Genomic DNA, 21,465 nt, shown 5'->3' with positions numbered 1-21,465 from the left:
TCAATATTATCATCCGCTCCACTAGAGGGCGCGAGAGTGACGTGTCTAGTCTCAAGTCACTAAGCGTGAGGAAGAGACGCGGCGGTTGATTTCAAATTTTGCGAAGAAAAAAAAGACATGCAGCGATTGGAGGGAACTTACTTTTAGGTATTGCGCTTTAATTATTGTTTTTTCAACTGCAAATCTGTCGTGCGATGGCATTTATGAGAGTAAAACATGTTTTGAACTCGTTGAAATATCGAGGGGTGTTTGTTATCTTTACGTTAGTGTAATGTTGCTGTTGTTGTTATGAGCGTATGAATGTCTCGTCTGACAGACAAATACACACACACCGTCACTGGATTCAACAGAACTTGAGGAAATACATAACTGTTACTGTAATGTAGATAATATTTAGTCTTATTTGTTTATTTTATGTTTCATTCCAGGTTATTTTATAGTGTTTCTCACTTTTAATTTAGATTTAGTGCGCTGTATTATGCACATGCATTGAAGATGGAGCCGCTGAATTCAGGGTAAGTTGTTTGTGTGTGTGTGTGTGTGTGTGTTTTACCAGAGTTGTGCAGACCGATTTGACAAGCTTTGGATGCATAATACATTCTTACACTTATTGATTCTGTAAAAATGATTGATTCGCTCCGCGCATGTTCAAAGGTTCTTTGATGTGTTTTGCTTTTGGGAGCATCAGTTCAAACTGAATACAGTTCAGTTAACGTTTTGATACACCAATAATACATTTACATTTGTATTGCTCTCATGCAAATGACACAAATATTGTATTTGTATTTATGAGCTCACACCTAAAACAAGTCTAATATTTTAGCATATTAAGCATTCAGGTTTCAGTAGCCTTCTGTCACATCGTGGTGGTATGATTCAGGAAAATTGCACAGATTGCTTGTCATCAGCTTTTCATTTATTATAAGCTGCTTACTTGCAAGAAGTGGAAGTAAACTCTTAATGAGTCTTTCTTTTATATCTTAAATAATTACTGTGTAACGTACATGCAGTATATTAAAGAAGCATTTATATGAGTAGCCTTTTGCCTTGAGTTGATAATTTGTTATTAATAAAATCACTGCCATTCTTTGAAAATGCAAAAACATCTTCTTAAACTTGTATACTAATCTAACTCACATTTTAACGTGGCGTTGTGCTCTATGAATATGACAAACTGCTTTTCTCTATTTGCAAGTCATGTAGGATAAAAGCATGTAAATGTGTGTTTTATTAAGTAAATGGTTTTGTGTAACTTATCCTGCTACTTTTTCCAGCAACGAGGCAGTGAAATCCTCAAGAAGGAGACTTTCTTCGGTAAGTATCCAGTGTGTTGTGAAAATGTGACACTTTCTGATGATTTACCCTTTCTGTTGTTTTTAAAGTATAATCCAAATGGCTTCACTATCATCACATACTAGTTTAGGGTGAACTTAATTCTGATTTTTAGTAATGTAAGAATATACACAGACAGTGATGATAGATAGGTGATTTAAGCTTAAGTGTCCCAAATTACCTGTATTCACTCTATTGCAGCCTGCAAGTGTCTTCACAGTTTTTATACATTTCTAATTGTCTCAAAACAGTAAATAGTTCCTCTTGATTGTCCTCTGACAGATTTTAAAAGCTTCTCGGACATCTATGAAAGTACTTGGATCTGAGCAAGGGGAACAAACGGTGATTAAGGTACAAACATTTTAATAATTTTGTTTTTGTTTTAATTCTTAAAAAAAAAAAGATATATATATATATATATATATATTACTATGTGTATGTTTATGAAGGAGGAAATTGCCAAACCTGTAGAGAAGAAGAGAAATTCGCGAAGAGTGAGTTTTGCCACTACAAATAATGTTCGAGTCTTTACAAAGTAAGTGCAATAATGTTGACCCAAAATAACGTTGAAACTAAATATTGTTAGAGAGTTAATTGACGATGTTTAAAATTTCACAGCGATGCGAAAAGTGAACCTCCTGTTCTGGCATCCATACAAAACACACATGTTGGTGAGCACTGAGCAGTTTACTTGTTTAAATGTTTATGTGTACCAGTTCTGTCAAATGAAAAGTATAAAATATTTCTGTTGCAACTTGCATATATAAAACACTGACACACTGTTTTTTTGCTTTATTGTGTTCTGTTCAATTTATCAGAAGATAGACCAGATGAAAAGTAAGTAATATATTATACTATTTCATTGTTAACTGACATGTTGTTCAAGTTTAAACATGTTTGATGGTTTTGTGTATCCACATGATGATATATGAAAATCTGAACTTTCTTTTTTCCTCTAATGACAGGATTCTGCGTTTTGTTGATGAAGGAAATCACCAAATCAAAGGTACTTTTCAAGAAAAATAGTCAAATATTGCTGACTAATTGGGACCATTGTTCTCCAATCTTGTTCACAGTGCATGTGTTATTATTCAAAATTAGAGTGTGTTCACTTATGCGTAATTGCATAAATGTTGTTCACTGTAACATAATCTATTGATCTCATGCTTGTATTTACATACTTCCTGAAAATTATTCTCATAGTCAGAGAGTAATTTCCATTTCTTTCAGGCCTGGAAACTTTGTTGAACACTCCTCTTTATCTATCCCAGCATAAGGTAAGTACTAATCTAAGGCTGCAGAGGCAAAAATATTATGAATTTCAGACTTCTGCAGTTTATGACATCCCTGATTAAAGTAAGGATATGCTGCCACAGACATTTAATTTGGAGTGTGTGAGCGTACAATATTTGATGATTGTCAGTACCTACTACTGAGTTTTTGTATTAATGTCTCAATAAAACCCACCTTGTCTTGACACATGCTGATTATTTTGACCTTTCTCTTTCAAATTGTAGGAGAATTTCTTCTCTGATCCGGTCTTACAAGATGACTGTGTGGATAGAACAATGCTGCTCGGAGAGAATACTGGATACATGGATATTACTCAAAGTCACACAATCACAATTGATAAGGATTATGAAATTGAAGAAGAACCAGACTCCGATTGTAGCTTCAAAGTGACTCAGACAGTCTGTGGTGATCTGAATGTTGCAAGTCAGAAGGGTCTGCCACGTGAAGCAAAAGCAGAGAGTAAAAAAGCTGCAACAGACCCAGACTTCAGTGCTTTTCTCGCCGGTATGTGCTTACCCACTGTAAACACCATTAAGCCCTCAAATTCAGAAAAAGAGCTTGAAAGTGTCTTCTGCTCAGCCAATACAAGCACAATGGAAATTGATAAGGAGAATCACTTACCATCTTTTTTAATGAAGCAACATCCAGGTGGCAAGGGTAACCCAAAACAACCACAGGGCCTTCAACGTAGACGATCCCGTGTTACATTTGTTGAAGATGACGATATAGAGCCAACCATGTGTCACACTGTTGTATTTGAAAACAGATATGATTCTCAGCCTCTTGCACCCTCCATTTCTGAAAATCAAGGAAGGGTTGCATTCTTGACATCTGCCTCTCTAAGCCAGACTGCTCCAATCAACGTTAAAGTTACAGAAAATATCACTCGCGATGTCCAGGCTGCTCTGGATCGCAATAGATCCCATTATTTCTCTGAAGATGACAATGCGATGGAGATGACAGGGGCGTTTGATTTAGCTGTTCGAGAAAAAGACCACACAATGAATATGAAGGAGCAATCTCAGTCTCCAATTCCCAAAGTAAGAAGGATGTCATCCTTTGATGTGATTGGAAAAGGGGAGACAACGGAACAAAACATAACTGGTTGTTTTCAGAGCAATCTCTCAATAGTCAAAACTGCTAATTCTGATGATATGGAGATTACTCGGGCTTTAGATGTATCTATTCGAGAAAAAGAGGACATTCTGTTTCCCAAACTAAGCCGTATGTCCACTCTTGATGCTTTTGGAAATGGAGAAATAGTGGATCAAAACAAATCTGGCAACAACTTGATAGCTCCAACTGCTAATAAGGATGTTACAGAGAAGACACAGTCACAGGCTGTTGTTTTCGAGACAAAACCATCAAGTGGAAACAAGTCATTTAGCAACTCAAGGAAGAGTTTCTCTCTTGCGTCTATATCCAGAACTGTTCAAGAAGATGAGCATGCAGGCATTATCAAGGAGGAAGCTCTGCATCCAATATCCAGAGGAAGCAAAATGTCCTGTTTTAATTTGGTTGGAAATGAAGAGATATTGGATCACAACAAATCAGGCTACCTCTCCATTGCCCAAACTGCAAATTCTGATGACATGGAGATGACACAGTGTCAATCTATTTTCCCCGAGGCTAAACAGGTCAGTGAAGACACACCATTAAGCAACTCAAGGAAGAATTGGCCTCATACATCGGTATCCAGAACTGAAGACGGTGATGGGATGGACATTACTCAAGGATTCACAGGGCGTATAATACTAAATCCTCTTTCAGCCACCAAGAATGAAAGAGGTGAAAGCATTCTGATACCTGCTACATCACCTAAACACAATGAGAGTGACTGTATGGACTTGACATGCCAACCAAGTACTTTTGCTGGGATTTCACCCCCAAGCCCTGATGAAATGGAATTGACTGGATGCAACACTATGCACATTGACTCAAACCGAGCCTGTTTAGGAATTGCTGATACAGGTACAGTACCATTCTCCGCTAATCAAACTATCACTGTTGTTGTACCTATGGAGATGACTGAAGTACATATGGCACCAGTCAGTGAGCGAAAGCATAAAGCTTTAATGACTCGAAGAAAGTCAGGAGCAGGGATGTCCTTGACGTCTTATCCTGAAAACACTGAAGCTGATAACTGTCAGACCAATTTCTCCAACCCTGATGACATGGACATGACACAATGTCAGACTCAGACTGTTGTCCTTGAGGCTGAATACGGCAGACCATTCAGTAAATCAAGGAAAAGTTTGAACCTTGTATCTACATCCTCCAGTCATGATGTTGACGGTATGGAGATAACCCAGGCACTCACCGGGAATATCATGTTAAAGAGCTTTGTATCCGATAAGGAAAGGAAGCATGAGAGTAATCTGTTACCTACAGCACAAAGCTGTCAAAGGCAGGATGAGTTTGACTGCATGGAACTGACATGTCAAGCCAGTGCATCAAATCTAGCTATCCCCAGTGTTGATGATGAAATGGAATTAACAGGATGCAACACAATTGTAGTTGACTCAAAAAGCACAATGGCAGCAAGTGCTTCAGAGATCAAAGCTAATGAAAGTGCACTTTGGGCATCAACATCTGTTTATAGATGCACAGTGTCAGGTGAAGAACAAAATGAGGTGATTGAAGCTTCCAAGTGTGCTAATAACCATGTCTTCCCCTCAAAACATCTTGATGGCAAAAATCTTAAATGCAACTATACAGAGACAATGTCATGTGACCCAGCTGAAATGCAAGAGAACAAATACTGCGAAATGGCACATCCAAGCAATGTGATGACGACTGATGACGAAAATGACATGCAGATTACAAATATCCTAACAATGCCCATTGAAATGGAGAAAAGTGTTTTGTTTGACCAGAGAGAAGCCAATATAAACCCGTCCAATGGTTCTAGAAATGAAGAGGAGAGTCAAGCTCTGTGGTCTAACAAGGAACAAAGTACAAGCTCAGTCCAACATGAAGGTTCCTCTTCAAATGAGTCCGTTGCTGATTCCTTCAGTAAAGAACAACTAAAACCTGCAAAAGCAAGACGGAGAAGTCTAGCCGATTTTCAAATGGAGCTTCAAAATATTTCACGACGTATCCAGGAAGAGCAAAAAGTGATGACAGGAAGCAAAACTGCGCCTCTGCCTTCTTGTTCCTTCCCAGAGATTTCCCTTAAAGAGCAGCTTGAACCTGAAATTTCTACTGAGCCAGCTTTGAATGTCACGCCTAATGTTAAGCAGAAAAATAATTCTGTTCAAAATGAGAAGACCACACCTTTTAGTCTTAAAAAGCCGTTCTCATCAAGGTTGTCATTGTGTGGTATCGTCCCAAAACTACCGAAACGAGCTACAACTGCAACTCCAAACAAAACTGTGACCATAGGTACTAAAGATTTACGAAGTCTACAACTAGAGAAACATTTTGAGGTTGTTGAACAAAATAGCAACTGCAAAACAGTCAATATTAATGACGAAGAGTTTCCTGAAATGAGCAGTGAAGAAGATATATCAGGGACTCTTGAAAATTGGCCAATTAACAAGCAAGATGAAATGGATGGTTCTTTGGCTGTACCTATAAATGAAGAGCTTTTTGAGGATGATGTCTTTGATCCAGGCACGAGTCCATGTTTTAAAAGGCCTTATCCAGAGGAAGATCCTATTACATCAGAACAAACCGAGAATGCCTACATTTCTGACATGGTATGAACAAAATATATAAAAAAATTGTTTAATACTTTGATTGCTTGGTATTTCCTGCTGCATGCTTAGAGGTTGCTCTGTAATAAAGTGTTAAGCATGGGCTCTATTGTGCATTATTATGCTAATGCCTGAGATTCTGTCTCCTCAGGGGCCTGACTGTCATGAAGCTGCTGTACAGTGGGAAGGTAATTTTACAAAGCATGCCGCTCAGAATCCCAAGGCAAAGAAAATTGAAGATACAGGAGTCTCTGAATCCAGTGAGTTGCTTGTGTCAGTTCTCAGACAGGGTGAACTGTTTATGCACTAAAAAAAATTAAGAAGTTTTCAATGTGGTTTATTTTTTTTTTAAAGAAAATGTGATCTGCTTTACAGCTCTCAGATACTCGCAGTTTGACTCTCATTTGGATGGGACGCTGGATAATGTATTTGAGTTCAACAAGGTAGCAGTATTCACCCACACTTGCATTATCTCCCATATTACAAGGATTTTTTCGTTTATTGTGTATACACTATAGTTGTTGTTCAGGATCTGAACACACCTCTAACCCTAGGTATTACACTTTGCTGTGTAACTGTGTAACAGACTGTAAATGCAACGGACATGAATAATGTGTTAAATTGTGTGCTTTTGTTTAGGGAAGGTGTGCTTGTACACCCTTACATTTTTTTGCATGTGGAAGCACCACTTACATTTTTTTTTTTAAATATACAAATCTGGGTGTTTATCTCATTCTCGCTTTCCAGAAACTTGAGGACGGAAGCATCACATTGAATGAGTTTCTAAGCCACTTTGGTATCAACTTCGTCATCCACAGATCTAGACCAAGTGCTCTTCCTGACAATGTAAGTGGTCTGGCTCTCTTTGTGAACATAATATGTGACAGTTTTTAACACATCTTTCCTTTTTCAGTGTAGGGCTGGTGATACACGCACCATGGAAGATTTGCTCAAAGAGAAATACATATACCATCCCAAGCAGAGAGTGTATGAGCAAGACTGTAAGAACCTCACAGAGATAGTGGAGAGGTACGTACTAGTCTGGTTTTGATAATGCTGTAAAAATCTCACTGCTGATTTTTTTATTTTATTTTTTACTGACAAACTATTTTTGTGAATTCTTTTGTGAAACTAATTTCTCCATAGTCTTAAAGAACAAATGCCTGAACAAGAGAAATCCCTGGGATGCATCAATGGAGCCCTTCAGCAACAGATATGCACTCTCTCTAAAGAACAAGTATGTTGTTGTTTTTATAGCCAATCTTGGGTCATTTTATGTTAAATCGTTAAAATCATAGCATATAGCGTTCATCTTTGAGAAGTCTTCATGCTTGTTTGTTTTCCTCAGTTAAAAAGCTTTGGATCCAAGTTGAAAGAGCGAAGACTTTACTTTGGAAAGAGAAGCAAGGCACATTCTCATGAAATTAAAGGAGTCTTGTACTCAGAGCTCATTAAAACTACACAGGTAAAGGCATTTTTATTTATTTTGAAATGTTGAAAAGTGAAATTATTCTTTAATCAAAAAAATTCCTCTTTTTTTCTCATCTGAACATCCAGATTAGAGAAATTATGATACATAGACCCTAAGAACTTTCTTGATGAGCGCAGTTCCACATTTCCAATGAAAACAGTAATTAGAATGAAGGCCAAAATGAAGGACTTAACCTTTTTTGATAAAAATAAATAAAAATCACAGCCATAAACTTGATTTACTGCTGCTAGAATTTTATTGGATATAATCATCAGTATTTTCAGTCTTTTCCCAGAAGAAAGGATTGTACATTTTAGATAAATGTATCTGCTAAATGTTATTTTTGCACATAACTTTTATGAACTTTTTATTTTGTTAAAGGACCTCAGTGCTAGATGACATAAACTAAAAGCCTTAACTGTTGTGTATCTGAATTTCCCTTATACGATTAGGATGCAAAGGAAAGCCTGATATCTAAAATCAAAGAGACAGATGGAATTATGGAAGACTTGGATGGATGCATTAATGATTTAGAAACTGGTATGGATTTTTTTTTTTTTCTGCTCTGTTTCGTGTTTGAATGTATGTAATATAAATGTCTACATGATCATAGTGAAATAACACACTGCTTCCTCTACACTAGAACTTGCAACTGTAGAGGCCATGATTATGAGAGATCATCTTAATGCTCCTCAAAGCAGACCAGCCTTAAAAGCCAAGGAAGAGGGTACGTTTACTTCTATACTATTGCATTTTGCAGCTTTGTGACGCTAAGAAAGATATAATGGTTTGTCTGTGTTTTTCCCTCTCTACTGACAGATTTGAAAAGGCTTAATTCAGATATCACTGTGAAGGAGAGGTATGTTCTTCTATCCACACCATAAGGAATGTTTAAGATACAGATTTTTTGCTGAATGCTGAAAATGCTAATCATTTCAGGGAGATTGGTGAGCTGGAGATTCAGCTTAGGACTTCGGAGGGCCAACAGGAAAAGCTGCGAGGAGACTCAAGTAGCCTTAAGAGTCAGCTTGCAACCTTGAACAGGTTTTTTTACCCTTTTGTTTAAAATACATTGTAGTGGCACTTTGGCATTCTGTGACAAACAAATGCTATACTAGAAATTACTAGATGTTTGGTTCGGTAGGTGAAATATTTATTTATTTAGTTTTACCACTATACCTATTTTGCTATGTAAATAGATATTGTGCTGAAGGTATAATGATTTGTCTTTCAGTTTGAACGAGTGGCGTCTTGATGTGACAGATGAAAGGGGGGCCTTGTTTTCCTTCCTTCACAACACTGTGCATCTGCAGGTGAACCTGCAAATACCTGCTGGTGAGTTAATTATCATTTATAATTACTCCTAATAGTTTTTCGTCATTTATCATCACATTTAACAGTAGCTTAAAATACTCTCGTGTCTATTAGGAACGGAATGGATGACTGAGGATGTGGAGAGAAGTGTAGATGTATGCTTCCAGTTGCAGCTGGATGGTGAGTGAACAATAAATCAGATTTTATTTTATTTATTTATTATGAAATATTTGAAATCCACTTTGTATAATTTTTTTCCTGATGATGATTACTCTTTCTTTCTTTCTTTCTTTCTTTCTTTCTTTCTTTCTTTCTTTCTTTCTTTCTTTCTTTCTTTTTTTAAGTGGAAAAGTCTGAGTGTCATGCAAGCATGGTTCACAAGTTACTCGCACTATACTGTCAGTCTCAAACTCAATGGACACAGAGGTACCCAACTACCCGACATATACCAGAGGTAACCATGAACCATTGTACATTAATATTTAAATGAAAGTATCTAAAATATTTATAGACATTGTTTTGCTACAAAGGTAGATGAGAAGTCTCAGTGTTGTCTGGTCATTTCTCAACAGTTGCTTCATGACATTAGTTTGGTGGTGGGTCGTCTCAGGCTCTTAGGTGAGGAGATTCACCGGCTGAAGAAGTGGGGAGGATTGAAGCTTCGCATCCTGAAGATCACCTGTATGGACACACAGTAGGTTACACATTTACTAGCTTTCTACTCATGCACTTTTCCTTGGCCTGTTGAGCCGTGGGGCTTATGTGGATGACATAGATTCCAGTTGTGACATTTCCCTTATCCCCAATTTGAAACGTGTCAACTTGAAGCCTCCTGCTTTTAAGAAAGGTTGTGTTCATGATGACAAATTAATAACTGTAAGCATCTTCTTTTCTTTTTTTTCTCTTTCTCTTCTTTATTGTTTTTACTTTTTCAGAGTTCATATTGTCTTCTCAAGCCTGAAAGCATCTGAAAAGTTTGAGTTAAGTCTGATGGTCACTCCAGACTATCCCTTTGGACCACTTCACATACAGGACTTCAAAAAACACATGGGGAATACAAGGTTTGAAAGCAATTAACATTTTTACATCACAATGCGTTTAAATGTTATCTGGCTTTGTGAGTGGAGATAACATCACCGTCATAAGACAGGATTGTTATTAGAAATAAATATTGTGAAGTCTCTAGGCAGCGTTTAGTGAAACACAACAGCTTTCCGCATCTAATCGTTCAAAGAAAATGTGTCAAGTTCAGTACAAAATATGAATCTGTAATAGAATTTGTAACTTAGTCTGTTTGACAGAAAAGTTATGAGTAGAATACTTCAGATCAGAAAGTTTCCTCTTCACCACACAAAACTATTTTTACTTTTATATTGTAGTCTAAATGCAATTCTCATTGGTGCTGAGTGTCAATATTTGTTTGAATACATCATATATTTTAAAAAGCATTTCTCTCAAGATCATTAATCGACAAATGTTCCTTGTCGACTGTAAATATTACCAACAGCTACAATAATGTTCACTTTATAGAAGTATTCACATACAATGTTAATTTTGTTTGACTCTAGTGTCAGTGTTTTGTGCTTTCTGTCTTCTGTAGGTTGAGTCAAATTGAAGACATCCTATCATCCGTCAAACCGGCCAAGAACTATCTGACAAAAATCCTCAAAAAGATCCACGATGATCTCCTGTGCTAAAATCTCAAGTCTTGTTTACTCTTTTCTTTTCAGTCTTTTAAATGTTTGTATATATTGACGTTCGTTTAATCAAAAAATAATAATAAAAAATGTAGCCACAAACCACACTAAGTTTGCTCGCATTCTTTACATTTCTTGGCCCATTATTATGACTGGAACCTTGTCCGTTGTTGTTATGAATCCATCTATTAGAATATTATAAGAAAATCAGCCCTGTATACTAAATATAATCACATATACGGAATGCAGGTAATCTTGGTGATTGGAGTGAATGATGGCAGTGATGCTCCATGGCCCCCATTTTTGCTCTGCTTGATCTGGATGTTCATTATGGTTTAAGTTTGGAAATGTTTGAATAATATTTCCATAAATTAAATGTTCCACATAGAAAATCATCCTCTTTGCCAAGTAGCATAATGAAGCCGGAAACTAACCTGTTACAAGAATTTAAGATAATAATTAGATTACCATAACATGCCATTCCAAAGGGTGGTAACATAACAAACTGTTCATTGTATATCATGTTTTAAAAGGCTAGTTTGGCCTCAAGCCCAACCAGCAATCTCCATATAGACGTGAACAGAAGAATGATTTTTGTTGTGTAGAGCTAATCATTTGTTACTGTCAGCTAGCTGTCAGGTAATCAAGATGTAATGCCGTGACACCACAGGAGAAGATTTTAGGAATGATGCTGACCTTTGACAAGACTTGTACTGCATGGAGAAAAATGGATGGTCTTTGTTGATCCCAGAGAGGAAGTTTTGTGCAGCATAGAATCCACAAAAACTGACAGTGAAGAAATGTTCCTGTACACAAGCATTACTGCAATGCAGCCAGGTAACAGTGAAAAACATCAGTGTGCAATAAGACTTTTAAGATTATATTAAATGTGCACAATGTTGGTACTGACCATGTTTGCGGAATCCATCTTCTGTCAGGACTTGAAAACCAACATACAGACTTTGAGTGGCAGTTGTCCCACATTATTTGCTTGGATATACATGGAATGATGGATCACGTGACTCCTTGTCAAGGTAACTTTATATAACACCTTGTGTATTTTTGTCTTCACTATACGATGCAACCAAGGTCAACCCACAGTAGAATGCCATGAAATCACAAAGAACATACATAAATCTTTGAAGCAAAGAAATAGATGCCCATTAGCTTAGCATGTTTAGCCTCTAAAGCAATGGGTGAGTTTAGAAAAACTCAAAATGCCATCGGCAGCCCTGCTTCAGTGATCTTTAATTACTCTGTCCATGTCGTTTCTCACACAGCATTAGTGTGATTTTATAGCTCTGAAACTCTCTGATCAGATACTATCTGGACACAGTCCAGGAAATTGGGAATGAAGAGGAATCTAGTTGGCTATGGTTGACAGACAGTGCTTATTACTACGTCACAGCTGACATCATTCTGTGATTTACATCATAAAAGAATGTCCTCCACAATTACAGAGATGTTAATGAAAGTAATTGACCTTACAGGGCACAGAACAGTGTATTTAAAGGCTTGGATTTAGATTCAGCTTGAAATGCCTTTAGCGAACAGCTTTGCTTTTGTAATGTGACTCATTTCTAATTGAAACGAGTTGTGTGGACTACTTTTATTGGGTGTTTTAGAAAGCTTGAAAGTCTGCCAAACTTGGATTCACCCCAAAATGCATTAATAATCAGCGGGGTTTTTTTGGATAATGAACATGTTTTAGATTGTTTGCAAACACAGCAATGAATTCTAATAACAAATTTTTTTAAGAATGGTTTATTATTAGGCATTTCTATGCATGCACTCTACTTGTTTGGTAGTTTTTAAACCCAAATATTGATATTGTGAGTGCGATTTGGATGCAATGTCTCTCAGGCTGTATTTATTGAAAGATGTGCTATTGCAGGTATCTTGTTTATTAAACCAATTTTTGGATATTTTTGTTTTCCTCTTCTCATCAATCTGATCAGGCTTCTTAAAACATCCTGTGGATGTCAAAACATGTTTACTGAGTTAGAGCTCTTATGTTAATGATTCAGTTTCCTGCTTTTTTATTTGGCCTCTTTTGTGAGTAGGCAACAGATTGTTTTTGTTTATTTCATTTACTCTTTCTCTGAAAAGACCTTCAGAAGGCAAACAATCCCAAAGACATAAGAGCCGTACAGGCTTTTTTCCCGAAATTCTATTAACTGAATTACAAAGTACACTGGTATAAGCCTTATTCCCCCTTGATCAAATATTTTACTGATATCATGCCAGCGAATTCTGTTTACTTGTTTACGCTCCCCATGCCATTACAATAATCAAGCAGAATTGAATTTTATTTACATTTCTGAAATGTGTTTTTGCATCAGAGTGGTGTTTTAGGCGAGTCAGATCCAATATGGATAGGATACACATACTGATGAGTCTATGCCGTGTATATATATTGAAAAATACCTCCCAAAGTGTTTCTATGCAGCATTAAAGCTTGATGCAGGTTCCTATTCCTATTATGCATAATTTATCAGTGTATGTTATTTCAAAGGAAAAAGGTTGTCTTTGTAATATTTCATGAAAATGAAATAAATTGCTCTGCACCTAGGCAACATGGACGGGGAAGAAAATGTAAGCTGAAGGTGTGTTATCAACTTGTAGTATATATATTGGAGTCAGTAAGATATTTTTGAAAGAAATGAATACTTTTATTCAGCAAGGATACACCAAATTGATTAAAAGTGACAGCAAAGACATAATGCTACAAAACATTTATATTTCAAATAAATACTGCTCTTATGAATTTTCTAGTCATCAAAGAATCCTGAAAAAAAAAAATCCACAAAAAAAGTCAGAACTGTTTTTAAAGGGTTGGTATAGGGCCCTTTTCACAATATGTAAAATAAATCGTGTGTGTGTGTGTGTGAAGGTTTAGCACAAAATACCCCACAGATATTTTTATATTGCATGTTAAAGTTTTCACTTTTTGAGGGTTTGCAAAAATGCACCGTTTTTTTGCCTGGCCCTTTAAATGCAAATGAGCTGTTGCGTGTGTGTTAGCAGCTGCGATTACCTCACGCAGACACACTAAAATGACAGAAACTGTTCTGCCTTTAATGTTAAAGTCAGACAAAGATGGAGAGACAATGCAACAGGACGTCTCTGAATGGTTAGTTGATGAATTTATGTTGCTGATGTGGGAGTTAACTATCTTCAATTAGGATATTCTGTCATGATAATCTATAAATCGTTATCTGTTGTGAGATGCACACAGTGACTTTCTTTTGCACGTGAAAAGATGGATGCTAAAGTTAGAGCTGTCTCACAAATGTACTCTTGAGTCTTATACAACAACTTTTCCTCTTCTCAACATGGACTGTGTGTTCCCGGGGGCGGGGTTTATGTACATTTTAGGGTTGCTGATGTCACTAACCCGGGAGGAATGTCATGTAGTCACTTTTGTTTTAGTCCTTTTCCTTAAAAGCAAATATCTTCCTTTGCTTTGAACTTTTCGAGCGTTGTAACTTTGCAGATGTTGTTTATGCTCAAACAGCAACATTTCACACTAACTAAAGCTAGAAAAGTGAAATCATACTTTACCACCCCTTTAACATTGATAACTAAGTAATGATAGTTCACCCAAAAAATTTAAATCGTATCATCATTTATTCCCCCTTAAGTTGTTCCAAACTTGGAAGAAAAAGAAGATATTTTGAAGAATATGGATAATCATACAGTTGATCAACTTTTTGGTTACCCACATTCTTCAAAATATCTTCATTTGTGTTCAGCAGAAAAAAAATCAATTCATACTGGTTTTGCAACAACTTGAGGGTGAGTAAATGATGACACAATTTTCATTTTTGGTTGAACTATCCTTTTAAGCACCAAATCAGAATCGTAGAATGATTTCTAAAGGATCATGTGACACTGAAGACTGGAGTAATTGATACAGAATCCGGCTTTACCACCACAAGAATCAATTATATTTTAAAGCATATCAAAGGGATAGTTCACCCAAAAATAAAAATACTTTCATCAATTACTCACCGGAACAGAAATGAAGATCTCTTTGATGAAATCTGATAGTTTTCTGTCCCTCCATTGACAACTCTTTGACGCTTCAAAATGTTCATAAAGAGATCGTAAAACGAATCCATATAAATTGAGGGGTTTAGTCCATATTTTCTGAAGAGACTTGATCACTTTATGTGATAAACCATTTTTATTGAGGCTTTTATTCACATGTAAACATTCATCAACTGATACATCAGTTATGGTAAACGGAAGCTCAAGCATGTTCGCTTGACGTGAGAGAACCAATGAGGTTCATTCTCCTGTTAAGCAGCACGTTTGAGCGGCCGCAGGTTTGTTACTAAAGATTTGGACATTCGAACCCCCCAGGGAGTAATCTATGAGCTATAACCATTGAGTCTTTGGGCGAGACACTTAACCCCAGATTGCTCCGGAGGGACTGTCGCTGTAATTAAGTGTAGGAAGTCACGCTTGATAAAACTGTGAACTTGAGTTTTTTTCATGTATTGGTCATTTGTTGTCAAGTGGCATGGTGACTGATCCTTTACTGTTAGAAAAATCTGTATTTGTGCGTAAGAGTGAAACGAAGCAGGCCTTCATACCAACTCTCTATTTTAAGGCGAGTAGAGTTTGCCACCTGTCTCTGCTTCTCTGGATGCCTTGACAGTTCGTTTCCCCCTATCATAACAGTCCACAGACAGTCTCGTCCCTGTGTCATTCACAAAAATTTCGGTTTGTTCAGAGGGCAGTGATTCCCGTCATTGGTGGGGTCTTGGTGTCTCTGTCTTTTTTTCTGTTTATAAAACTACAGGATTGAAGGATTCAACGGCAGTTTGGATCTTATGTCATGGCTGAAGCAGTGAGCCTGCAGGACCAATTGGAGGAAGGTTTTGAGGATGAATTCGGAGAAATCATAAAAACTCGATCAGGTAGGAGAAATTATCATTTATTTCTATAAAGGGAAGTCTTATTTCCTGTACATGCATGGTTAATTAATGTTAAATTGATTTATTGTTTTTCAGTTTCAGATGAGTTCTTGAATATACGTTGGTAACACTTTTTTGATGGTCCCCCAACAAGACATTCTACTGACTAAAAGTATCTTTGCAACTAGATGTCAACTTATTCTATACTAACCTGAACCCTAACACCTAACCTTAAACTAACTCTGAGAGTTAGCTGACATGTTGTTGCAAAGTTACATATAGTTAGTAGAATGTCTAAAGTGAACCATCGTAATAAAGTGGAACCAATATATTTCTTAATCATAATCGATTTGTAATTGCACTCCTAGCCACATTCTAAATTAAATAAAAATATATATAAATGGACATTTACAGCAACATATTTGTTGGTGAAAATATTACGGCATCATATTTTCATATTTCTTTATCTCTGTTCATAATTTAGTAACGCAGATCAGACATACTATGAACCATTTTGAACAGTCCTCTTTAAAATCTAATTTCTGGCCTGTGCTCCACCCTGAGTGAGTTCATATCTATTTTTTTTCCATCACTGTCATCCAGTATTCAGTAGGGATCATGAGTGATCTATAAATGCTCTCTGGTGGAAATAGGACAGGTCTTAAAGTGCTTGAAATAGTTGCAGCTGCCTGGTGTTGGGTTTCAGTGTTTGAGATTTAGCCATGTTGTTGTTGGCTTTTTTTGTTGTTTTGTTGGCAAGAAACTCTCTCTCGTGTTTTCATGTTTTCATGACTGTGTTTATGATCAGCAGTGAAAGTTAGGAGAAAGTAGCAAAATGAGTCAACAGCTTGATGATCAGCCAGAGGACACAAACAGTACTGTAAACCTCTGAGAACAGAGCTTTAATAGAGGACATCTGTTATCTGTGCTAAATCTCGCTATACACTGGTTATTTAATGGTTGTTGGGTTTAGCAGGAAACCTTTGGTTACACTTTATTTTAAGCTCAGAAATTACATGTAACCTCGGAGCAGTGTGTGAACTGGAGGGGTTGCCTTGGTGCCGTGACCCTGATGGGAGTGAGGTTTGGGGGGTGAGTGTAACAGAGGCCAGGTAGTAAGAGCTATGTGAGTAAACTTCACTCCCCTGGCCTCAAGAGACGAGCTAGAGAATGCGGTCTTCAGCGTCCTTGTTTGCACGCCTGCCTTCAATGCCGGAAACACTGTTTCAAATCCAGCTCGGAGCGGTACGAGTAGCACCAGAGGGGTTACTTTGGTGCCGTGACCCTGATGGGAGTGAGGTTTAGGGGGGTGAGTGTAATGGAGGCCAGGTAGTAAGAGCTGTGCAAGTAAACCTCACTGCCCTGGCCTCAAGAGGCGCAGTAGAGACAGACTGTGGTATTTAGCGTCCTTGTTAGCATGCCTACCTCCCATGCCGGAAACAACAGTTGAAGAAGTAAACCAAAAGCGCAGGCTACAGTGGTTCAGTGGTATATCCCAAATTACGTCTACCTTACTGACTACTCTGGCGGCAGCGACCTGTGAAATGGGAGGTCCAACTAATGGAGCCCAAGAAAACCTGGGCAAAACAGATTAAAGCTGACCTCAAAAACCAAAGGCTTAGCCTTCCTGATGCCAAATGCAAAGCTCTCAACCGTCAAGCCTGGAAAACAATTGAACAAAACTTTGGTGATCCAGTGACGCCCACAGCAATGTATTGCTCTGGGACAAATCTCGTCCAATTGTTTGCTAAGGGACTGAGTGAGAGTGAGCTTGTCCAGTTGGGGGAGATAATAATCATGTCATAAAAATAATGTCATACATATAGGCTTCATTTGTTCGATCTAAAATCTAGATTCTTATTTATGAATTTATTTATTCTTAATTGTTTTGTCCTTTGATATTGGGGTGAAAAATGACCTGAATATTTATTTGGAAGATTCACCCAAAACGTTCATTGTGTATCTTAAGTTCTCCTGACTATAAACCCCTTTTTGGTCCTGATTAGAAACCTTATTTATTTTTAAATGTGCGAGCATTTGTTTAAATGAGTCGCTGATGCCTTATGAGGCTCCTGGTATTCAGTGGCATTTTTACAGTTGGGCGAGACAGTTCGACTCCTGGGAGAATTTGAGGTTGCAACTCTATCTTCTGCTCATGGTATCCAATCTAGGGCTCTGTTTTGTGTTAAATACCACTGCATAAAGCTTGCAGAAGTGACTGACATGTTGACATCTGCCGTAGAATCTTCTGACTCAAAAGATTTAAGAAATTCTCTAAATAACTTATGATACCGTCTCTGCTTCACATACCGGTACTCCAGAGAGCACATTTTATCAAAGAGTATAAAATGTTTTTTATGCTAGCTGTCAAAACATTGATATTTAAACCTTTGATATAATCAAATATTACTGGGAAATTATAATAATAAAAGGCTGGGGTTTTTTTCTTGTTGATGTGGGGCAGGATTTGTTGTTAGCCTTTTCTGCTTGGGCCTCTCCCAGGGACAGTCAATAGTACACTGGTGTTTCTATTTTTGGCTTTAATGGGAATATATATATATATATATATATATATATACAGTAGAAGATAACTCTGTATGAACAGCCACTGTAAGGCAGTGTTGAGCAAGTTCTACTGAAAACAGCATTCAGATCTCCTTAAAATCTCTCTTTCTCTGCAAACTCAGTCACTGGAGACCTCTGATCATTTTTTCATTACATAACCAGAGAAGCATACACTGTTAAAACTAAAGGAGCCTCAAGTATCCTATTGTATTCTTAAGAAAATGTCTATTTCAAGCACCTCAAAAGCTTTTTTATGACGGCTACTGGAGAAAATGTTGACCAACTTTAAATTAAGCAAACCTTTCCTCAGAAAACTGCCATGTCTTCACATATTTTTTAAGTATGACAATAAATAAATGAAATAAAATGTACAGTATACACTTCAACAGATAAAAATCAACAGATTATTTTTTTGTGTGTGCATAAATGCGAGAAAAGACATCCACACAAAGCAAAAAAAGTAAATAAACAGTGAAGCACAACTAGCAAACAGTGAAATCATGCAACTTTTTATATTTAGCATGGTAGAGTAAATATTTATATATTTTTTAATTATTTATAGTTTGTATGATACTGCTAATTTTTATATCTTTGAACCTCGAAATTAACTTCAGGGCTCATTACCAAACAAGTATCCTATTATTTATGAATCAGTTACTTTACTTTCTACATGTTTGAATGCCACCGTGGGTGGCATTCTGAGGAGTCCTCAAGGGAGTCTCCAGTATCTTCTCACGTTACAGTGTGGAGTGAACAGATAAGTTTTGGATTAAAATACTTCTCGTCACGTTAGAAACATCAGGTGTTTACTGCACTCTATCGGGTGTGTTTTAAAGCCCTGGGGGCTTTTATGACATTTGCTGTTCACTCTTTTCTGCAGTTATTCATCAAATACATAAGCAATGGTTGGCATGGGTGAAGAAAAATGACATTGAAAATGAGATCTACACCCCTGGTTGGCATTTAAAAAATTCAAATGACAACTTAAAATGGAAATACTGCACATACAGTCCCTGAATGAAAACCAGAAGCAAAGCATGTCTGTATTTTTGTAGGCTATGAATAAATGTTTCACTGTTTGAATGAACATAACCCTGTTTTCAAAGACACTGGCCTGTATTTTGAATGTTATGATTGTTCTCCGAGTCTGATTGAACTGTTGCTGCAATTTTATATTTCCACCTGCTTCTGTTGAACATTTGGCGGCGTAGTATTGTGTACAAAAAATATACAACCATTTTGCTTCCAAAACGTTGATTGCATTTGGACAAAGAACACCGATGAGATAATAATATAGATATTTTTTTGAGCAAGTAAAGTATGATCATGTTCTGCAAGATTTTCACTTCCAGTACCACAACACGCAATGCTCTTCCAAGAGACATGAAACAAAAGAAATGCAATTCTCTCATTTCACAGAGTTGAAAAATCCCACAAGAATGGATTAAAAGCACAGACTGTTACTTATTTCGGATTTCTCTGGCAGATGTACAGATGGCATAGTGATGTTTCGAGTCCTGTGATTTTATGTGAGTTGTGCCCACCAGCTGCACAAAAACTCAACGTCAACATGAAATTGGCCATTCCAGACCGTTGTATTGAATTCATCCATTTTTAATAGACCACAAGCATATACGAAAAGGACATCACAGTAAACGGTCCGTCTCTTAACAGTACTTAAGAGAGGTTTAAATAAGCTCCAGAAAATAATTTCACATTAATTACTAATTATTTAGGGTGGTGATTTGGTACAATGACTTTCACGGTTATTTTTCAAGGATTTTTTTTTTTTAATTCGTCTCCAAATTGTAGGTGCCCATTGTTAAAGGGTTAGTTCACCCAAAAATGTTAATTATCCCATAATTTACTCACCCTCAACTTAGCCATCCAATGTGTATATGACTTACTTTTTTTCAGCCAAATACAATCAGAGTCATATTAGAAAAATATCCTGGCTATAGTATTTTTTTTTTTACATACTATGGAAATCAATGGGGCCCATCAACTGTTTGATTACAAACATTCTTCCAAATATCTTTTGTGTTCAGCAGAAGAAAGAAATGCATAGGTTTGGAACAACTTGAGGGTGAGTAAATGACAGATTTTTTTATTTTTGGGTGAACTATCCCTTTAAATATATATATTTTTTAAACAAAACACCCAAATGTTTTGTGATAAATTTGTAATATGAGATAAATAATTACTGTTTTTATGTTTATGGTATGCGTCCCTGACCAAAAATGCTCGTGCACCCTAGTGTTGCTATGGTTACCACGATTTCTGTTCTCGAGCGTCTATTTACTGCTTGGTGACAATATGCGCCCTAAGTGTCTAACTTGTAATCTAACTTTCCTGCTTACGGAAATATAAGGAACTCAAATTGAAACGTGGTTACCATTGGCACCCTGTAATTAGCCTACCTTCCACCATAAACAAGTTAAATAAAGTTGTCCATTGTATCCATGTGGTATCGATCCCTGTGGCGAACTATCGTTCCCCGTTAGATAGAGCTGTAGTCAATCAGCCCGCATGCCAGAGCAGAGCACCGCTACACCTGCCGGTATCAACGGATCACAGCAGGGCAAGAACTGCACTCAAGTGAGGGAGTACGACCAAATAAAGCGGCAAAGTGTCCACCTACAGTTCTTTCTCCAAATCATCTTCGGCTTTAGCCATGGACGAGTCTGTTTAACAGCAAGGGAACCGGATAATCAAACTGAGCTCGCTGTGTTTATACACACAGGTAACGGATACACACCACAAACCCGACTGCCTGCGACTCTAAAAGCCATTACGGAGGAAATAGTTGCGTTTGTTGTGGTGTAAAAGCCTCATTTAGGTAAGACTGAATCATCATACTGAAATACTCTTCCAGTGTGAGGTGATTGTTTGGCTGTTGGCGGCTTTTATTACGGCATGTCACGTAAGATTTAACCAGATTTAACAATAGATCCGCTAGCCGTGTGCGTCTTATCTATAAAGGGATCTGTTCTCATGATGCACGGACAGTTTTGTTTTAGTGTTAATTACGGGTGTCTTTCGTTGTTGTTTCTTGTGTACTCTACTGGTGAATCGTTGAACGTGCGCACTTTGTATTTAGTCGTGATTTAATAGACGAATGTGAGAGAAAGTTTGGTGGTAGTCTGCTGTTAAACTACACGCAGTTCAAT

General features: G+C 37.1%; 2 protein-coding genes across 12 annotated transcripts in view; both read left to right on the top strand.

Moving 5' to 3' along the window:
- The first annotated feature begins 32 nt into the window (after positions 1-32).
- knl1 (kinetochore scaffold 1) lies at positions 33-10,914 on the top strand. 3 transcript variants are annotated; one of them, XM_079614853.1, is made up of 26 exons: positions 33-147; positions 462-515; positions 1,275-1,314; positions 1,615-1,683; positions 1,782-1,867; positions 1,951-2,003; positions 2,151-2,169; positions 2,298-2,338; positions 2,563-2,609; positions 2,850-6,326; positions 6,475-6,583; positions 6,699-6,766; positions 7,071-7,169; positions 7,237-7,352; positions 7,470-7,560; positions 7,672-7,788; positions 8,247-8,334; positions 8,438-8,521; positions 8,614-8,653; positions 8,734-8,838; positions 9,029-9,129; positions 9,223-9,288; positions 9,453-9,562; positions 9,681-9,802; positions 10,044-10,169; positions 10,709-10,914. In XM_079614853.1, the coding sequence occupies exons 2-26, from the start codon at positions 496-498 to the stop codon at positions 10,803-10,805; spliced, it is 5,391 nt and encodes a 1,796-aa protein (XP_079470979.1). In that variant the 5' UTR covers positions 33-147; positions 462-495; the 3' UTR covers positions 10,806-10,914. The 3 variants fall into 3 exon arrangements, with proteins under 3 accessions (XP_079470979.1, XP_079470981.1, XP_079470980.1); XM_079614855.1 differs by having other exon boundaries at positions 76-147; positions 2,154-2,169; positions 10,709-10,913; XM_079614854.1 differs by having other exon boundaries at positions 88-147; positions 429-515; positions 10,709-10,913.
- Positions 10,915-15,492: 4,578 nt separating this feature from the next.
- The window catches only part of dmd (dystrophin), a 99,450-nt gene continuing 93,477 nt past the window's right edge, over positions 15,493-21,465 (top strand). For 8 of the 9 annotated variants that reach the window (XM_079615159.1, XM_079615158.1, XM_079615157.1 and 5 more), the window contains exon 1: positions 15,493-15,733. In XM_079615159.1, coding sequence (XP_079471285.1) covers positions 15,652-15,733 — 82 coding nt within the window. In that variant the 5' untranslated portion in view covers positions 15,493-15,651. Of the gene's footprint in view, positions 15,734-20,764; positions 21,135-21,465 lie in introns of those variants that run through there. The other variant, XM_079615160.1, reaches the window with a different exon arrangement.

The sequence above is a fragment of the Phoxinus phoxinus genome (genome assembly GCF_949152265.1).
Source record: "Phoxinus phoxinus genome assembly, chromosome: 6".
In the NCBI taxonomy this organism is placed as follows: Eukaryota; Metazoa; Chordata; class Actinopteri; order Cypriniformes; family Leuciscidae; genus Phoxinus; species Phoxinus phoxinus.
Note: the sequence above shows the minus strand (reverse complement) of the source record. Positions and strands in the feature narration are given on the sequence as shown.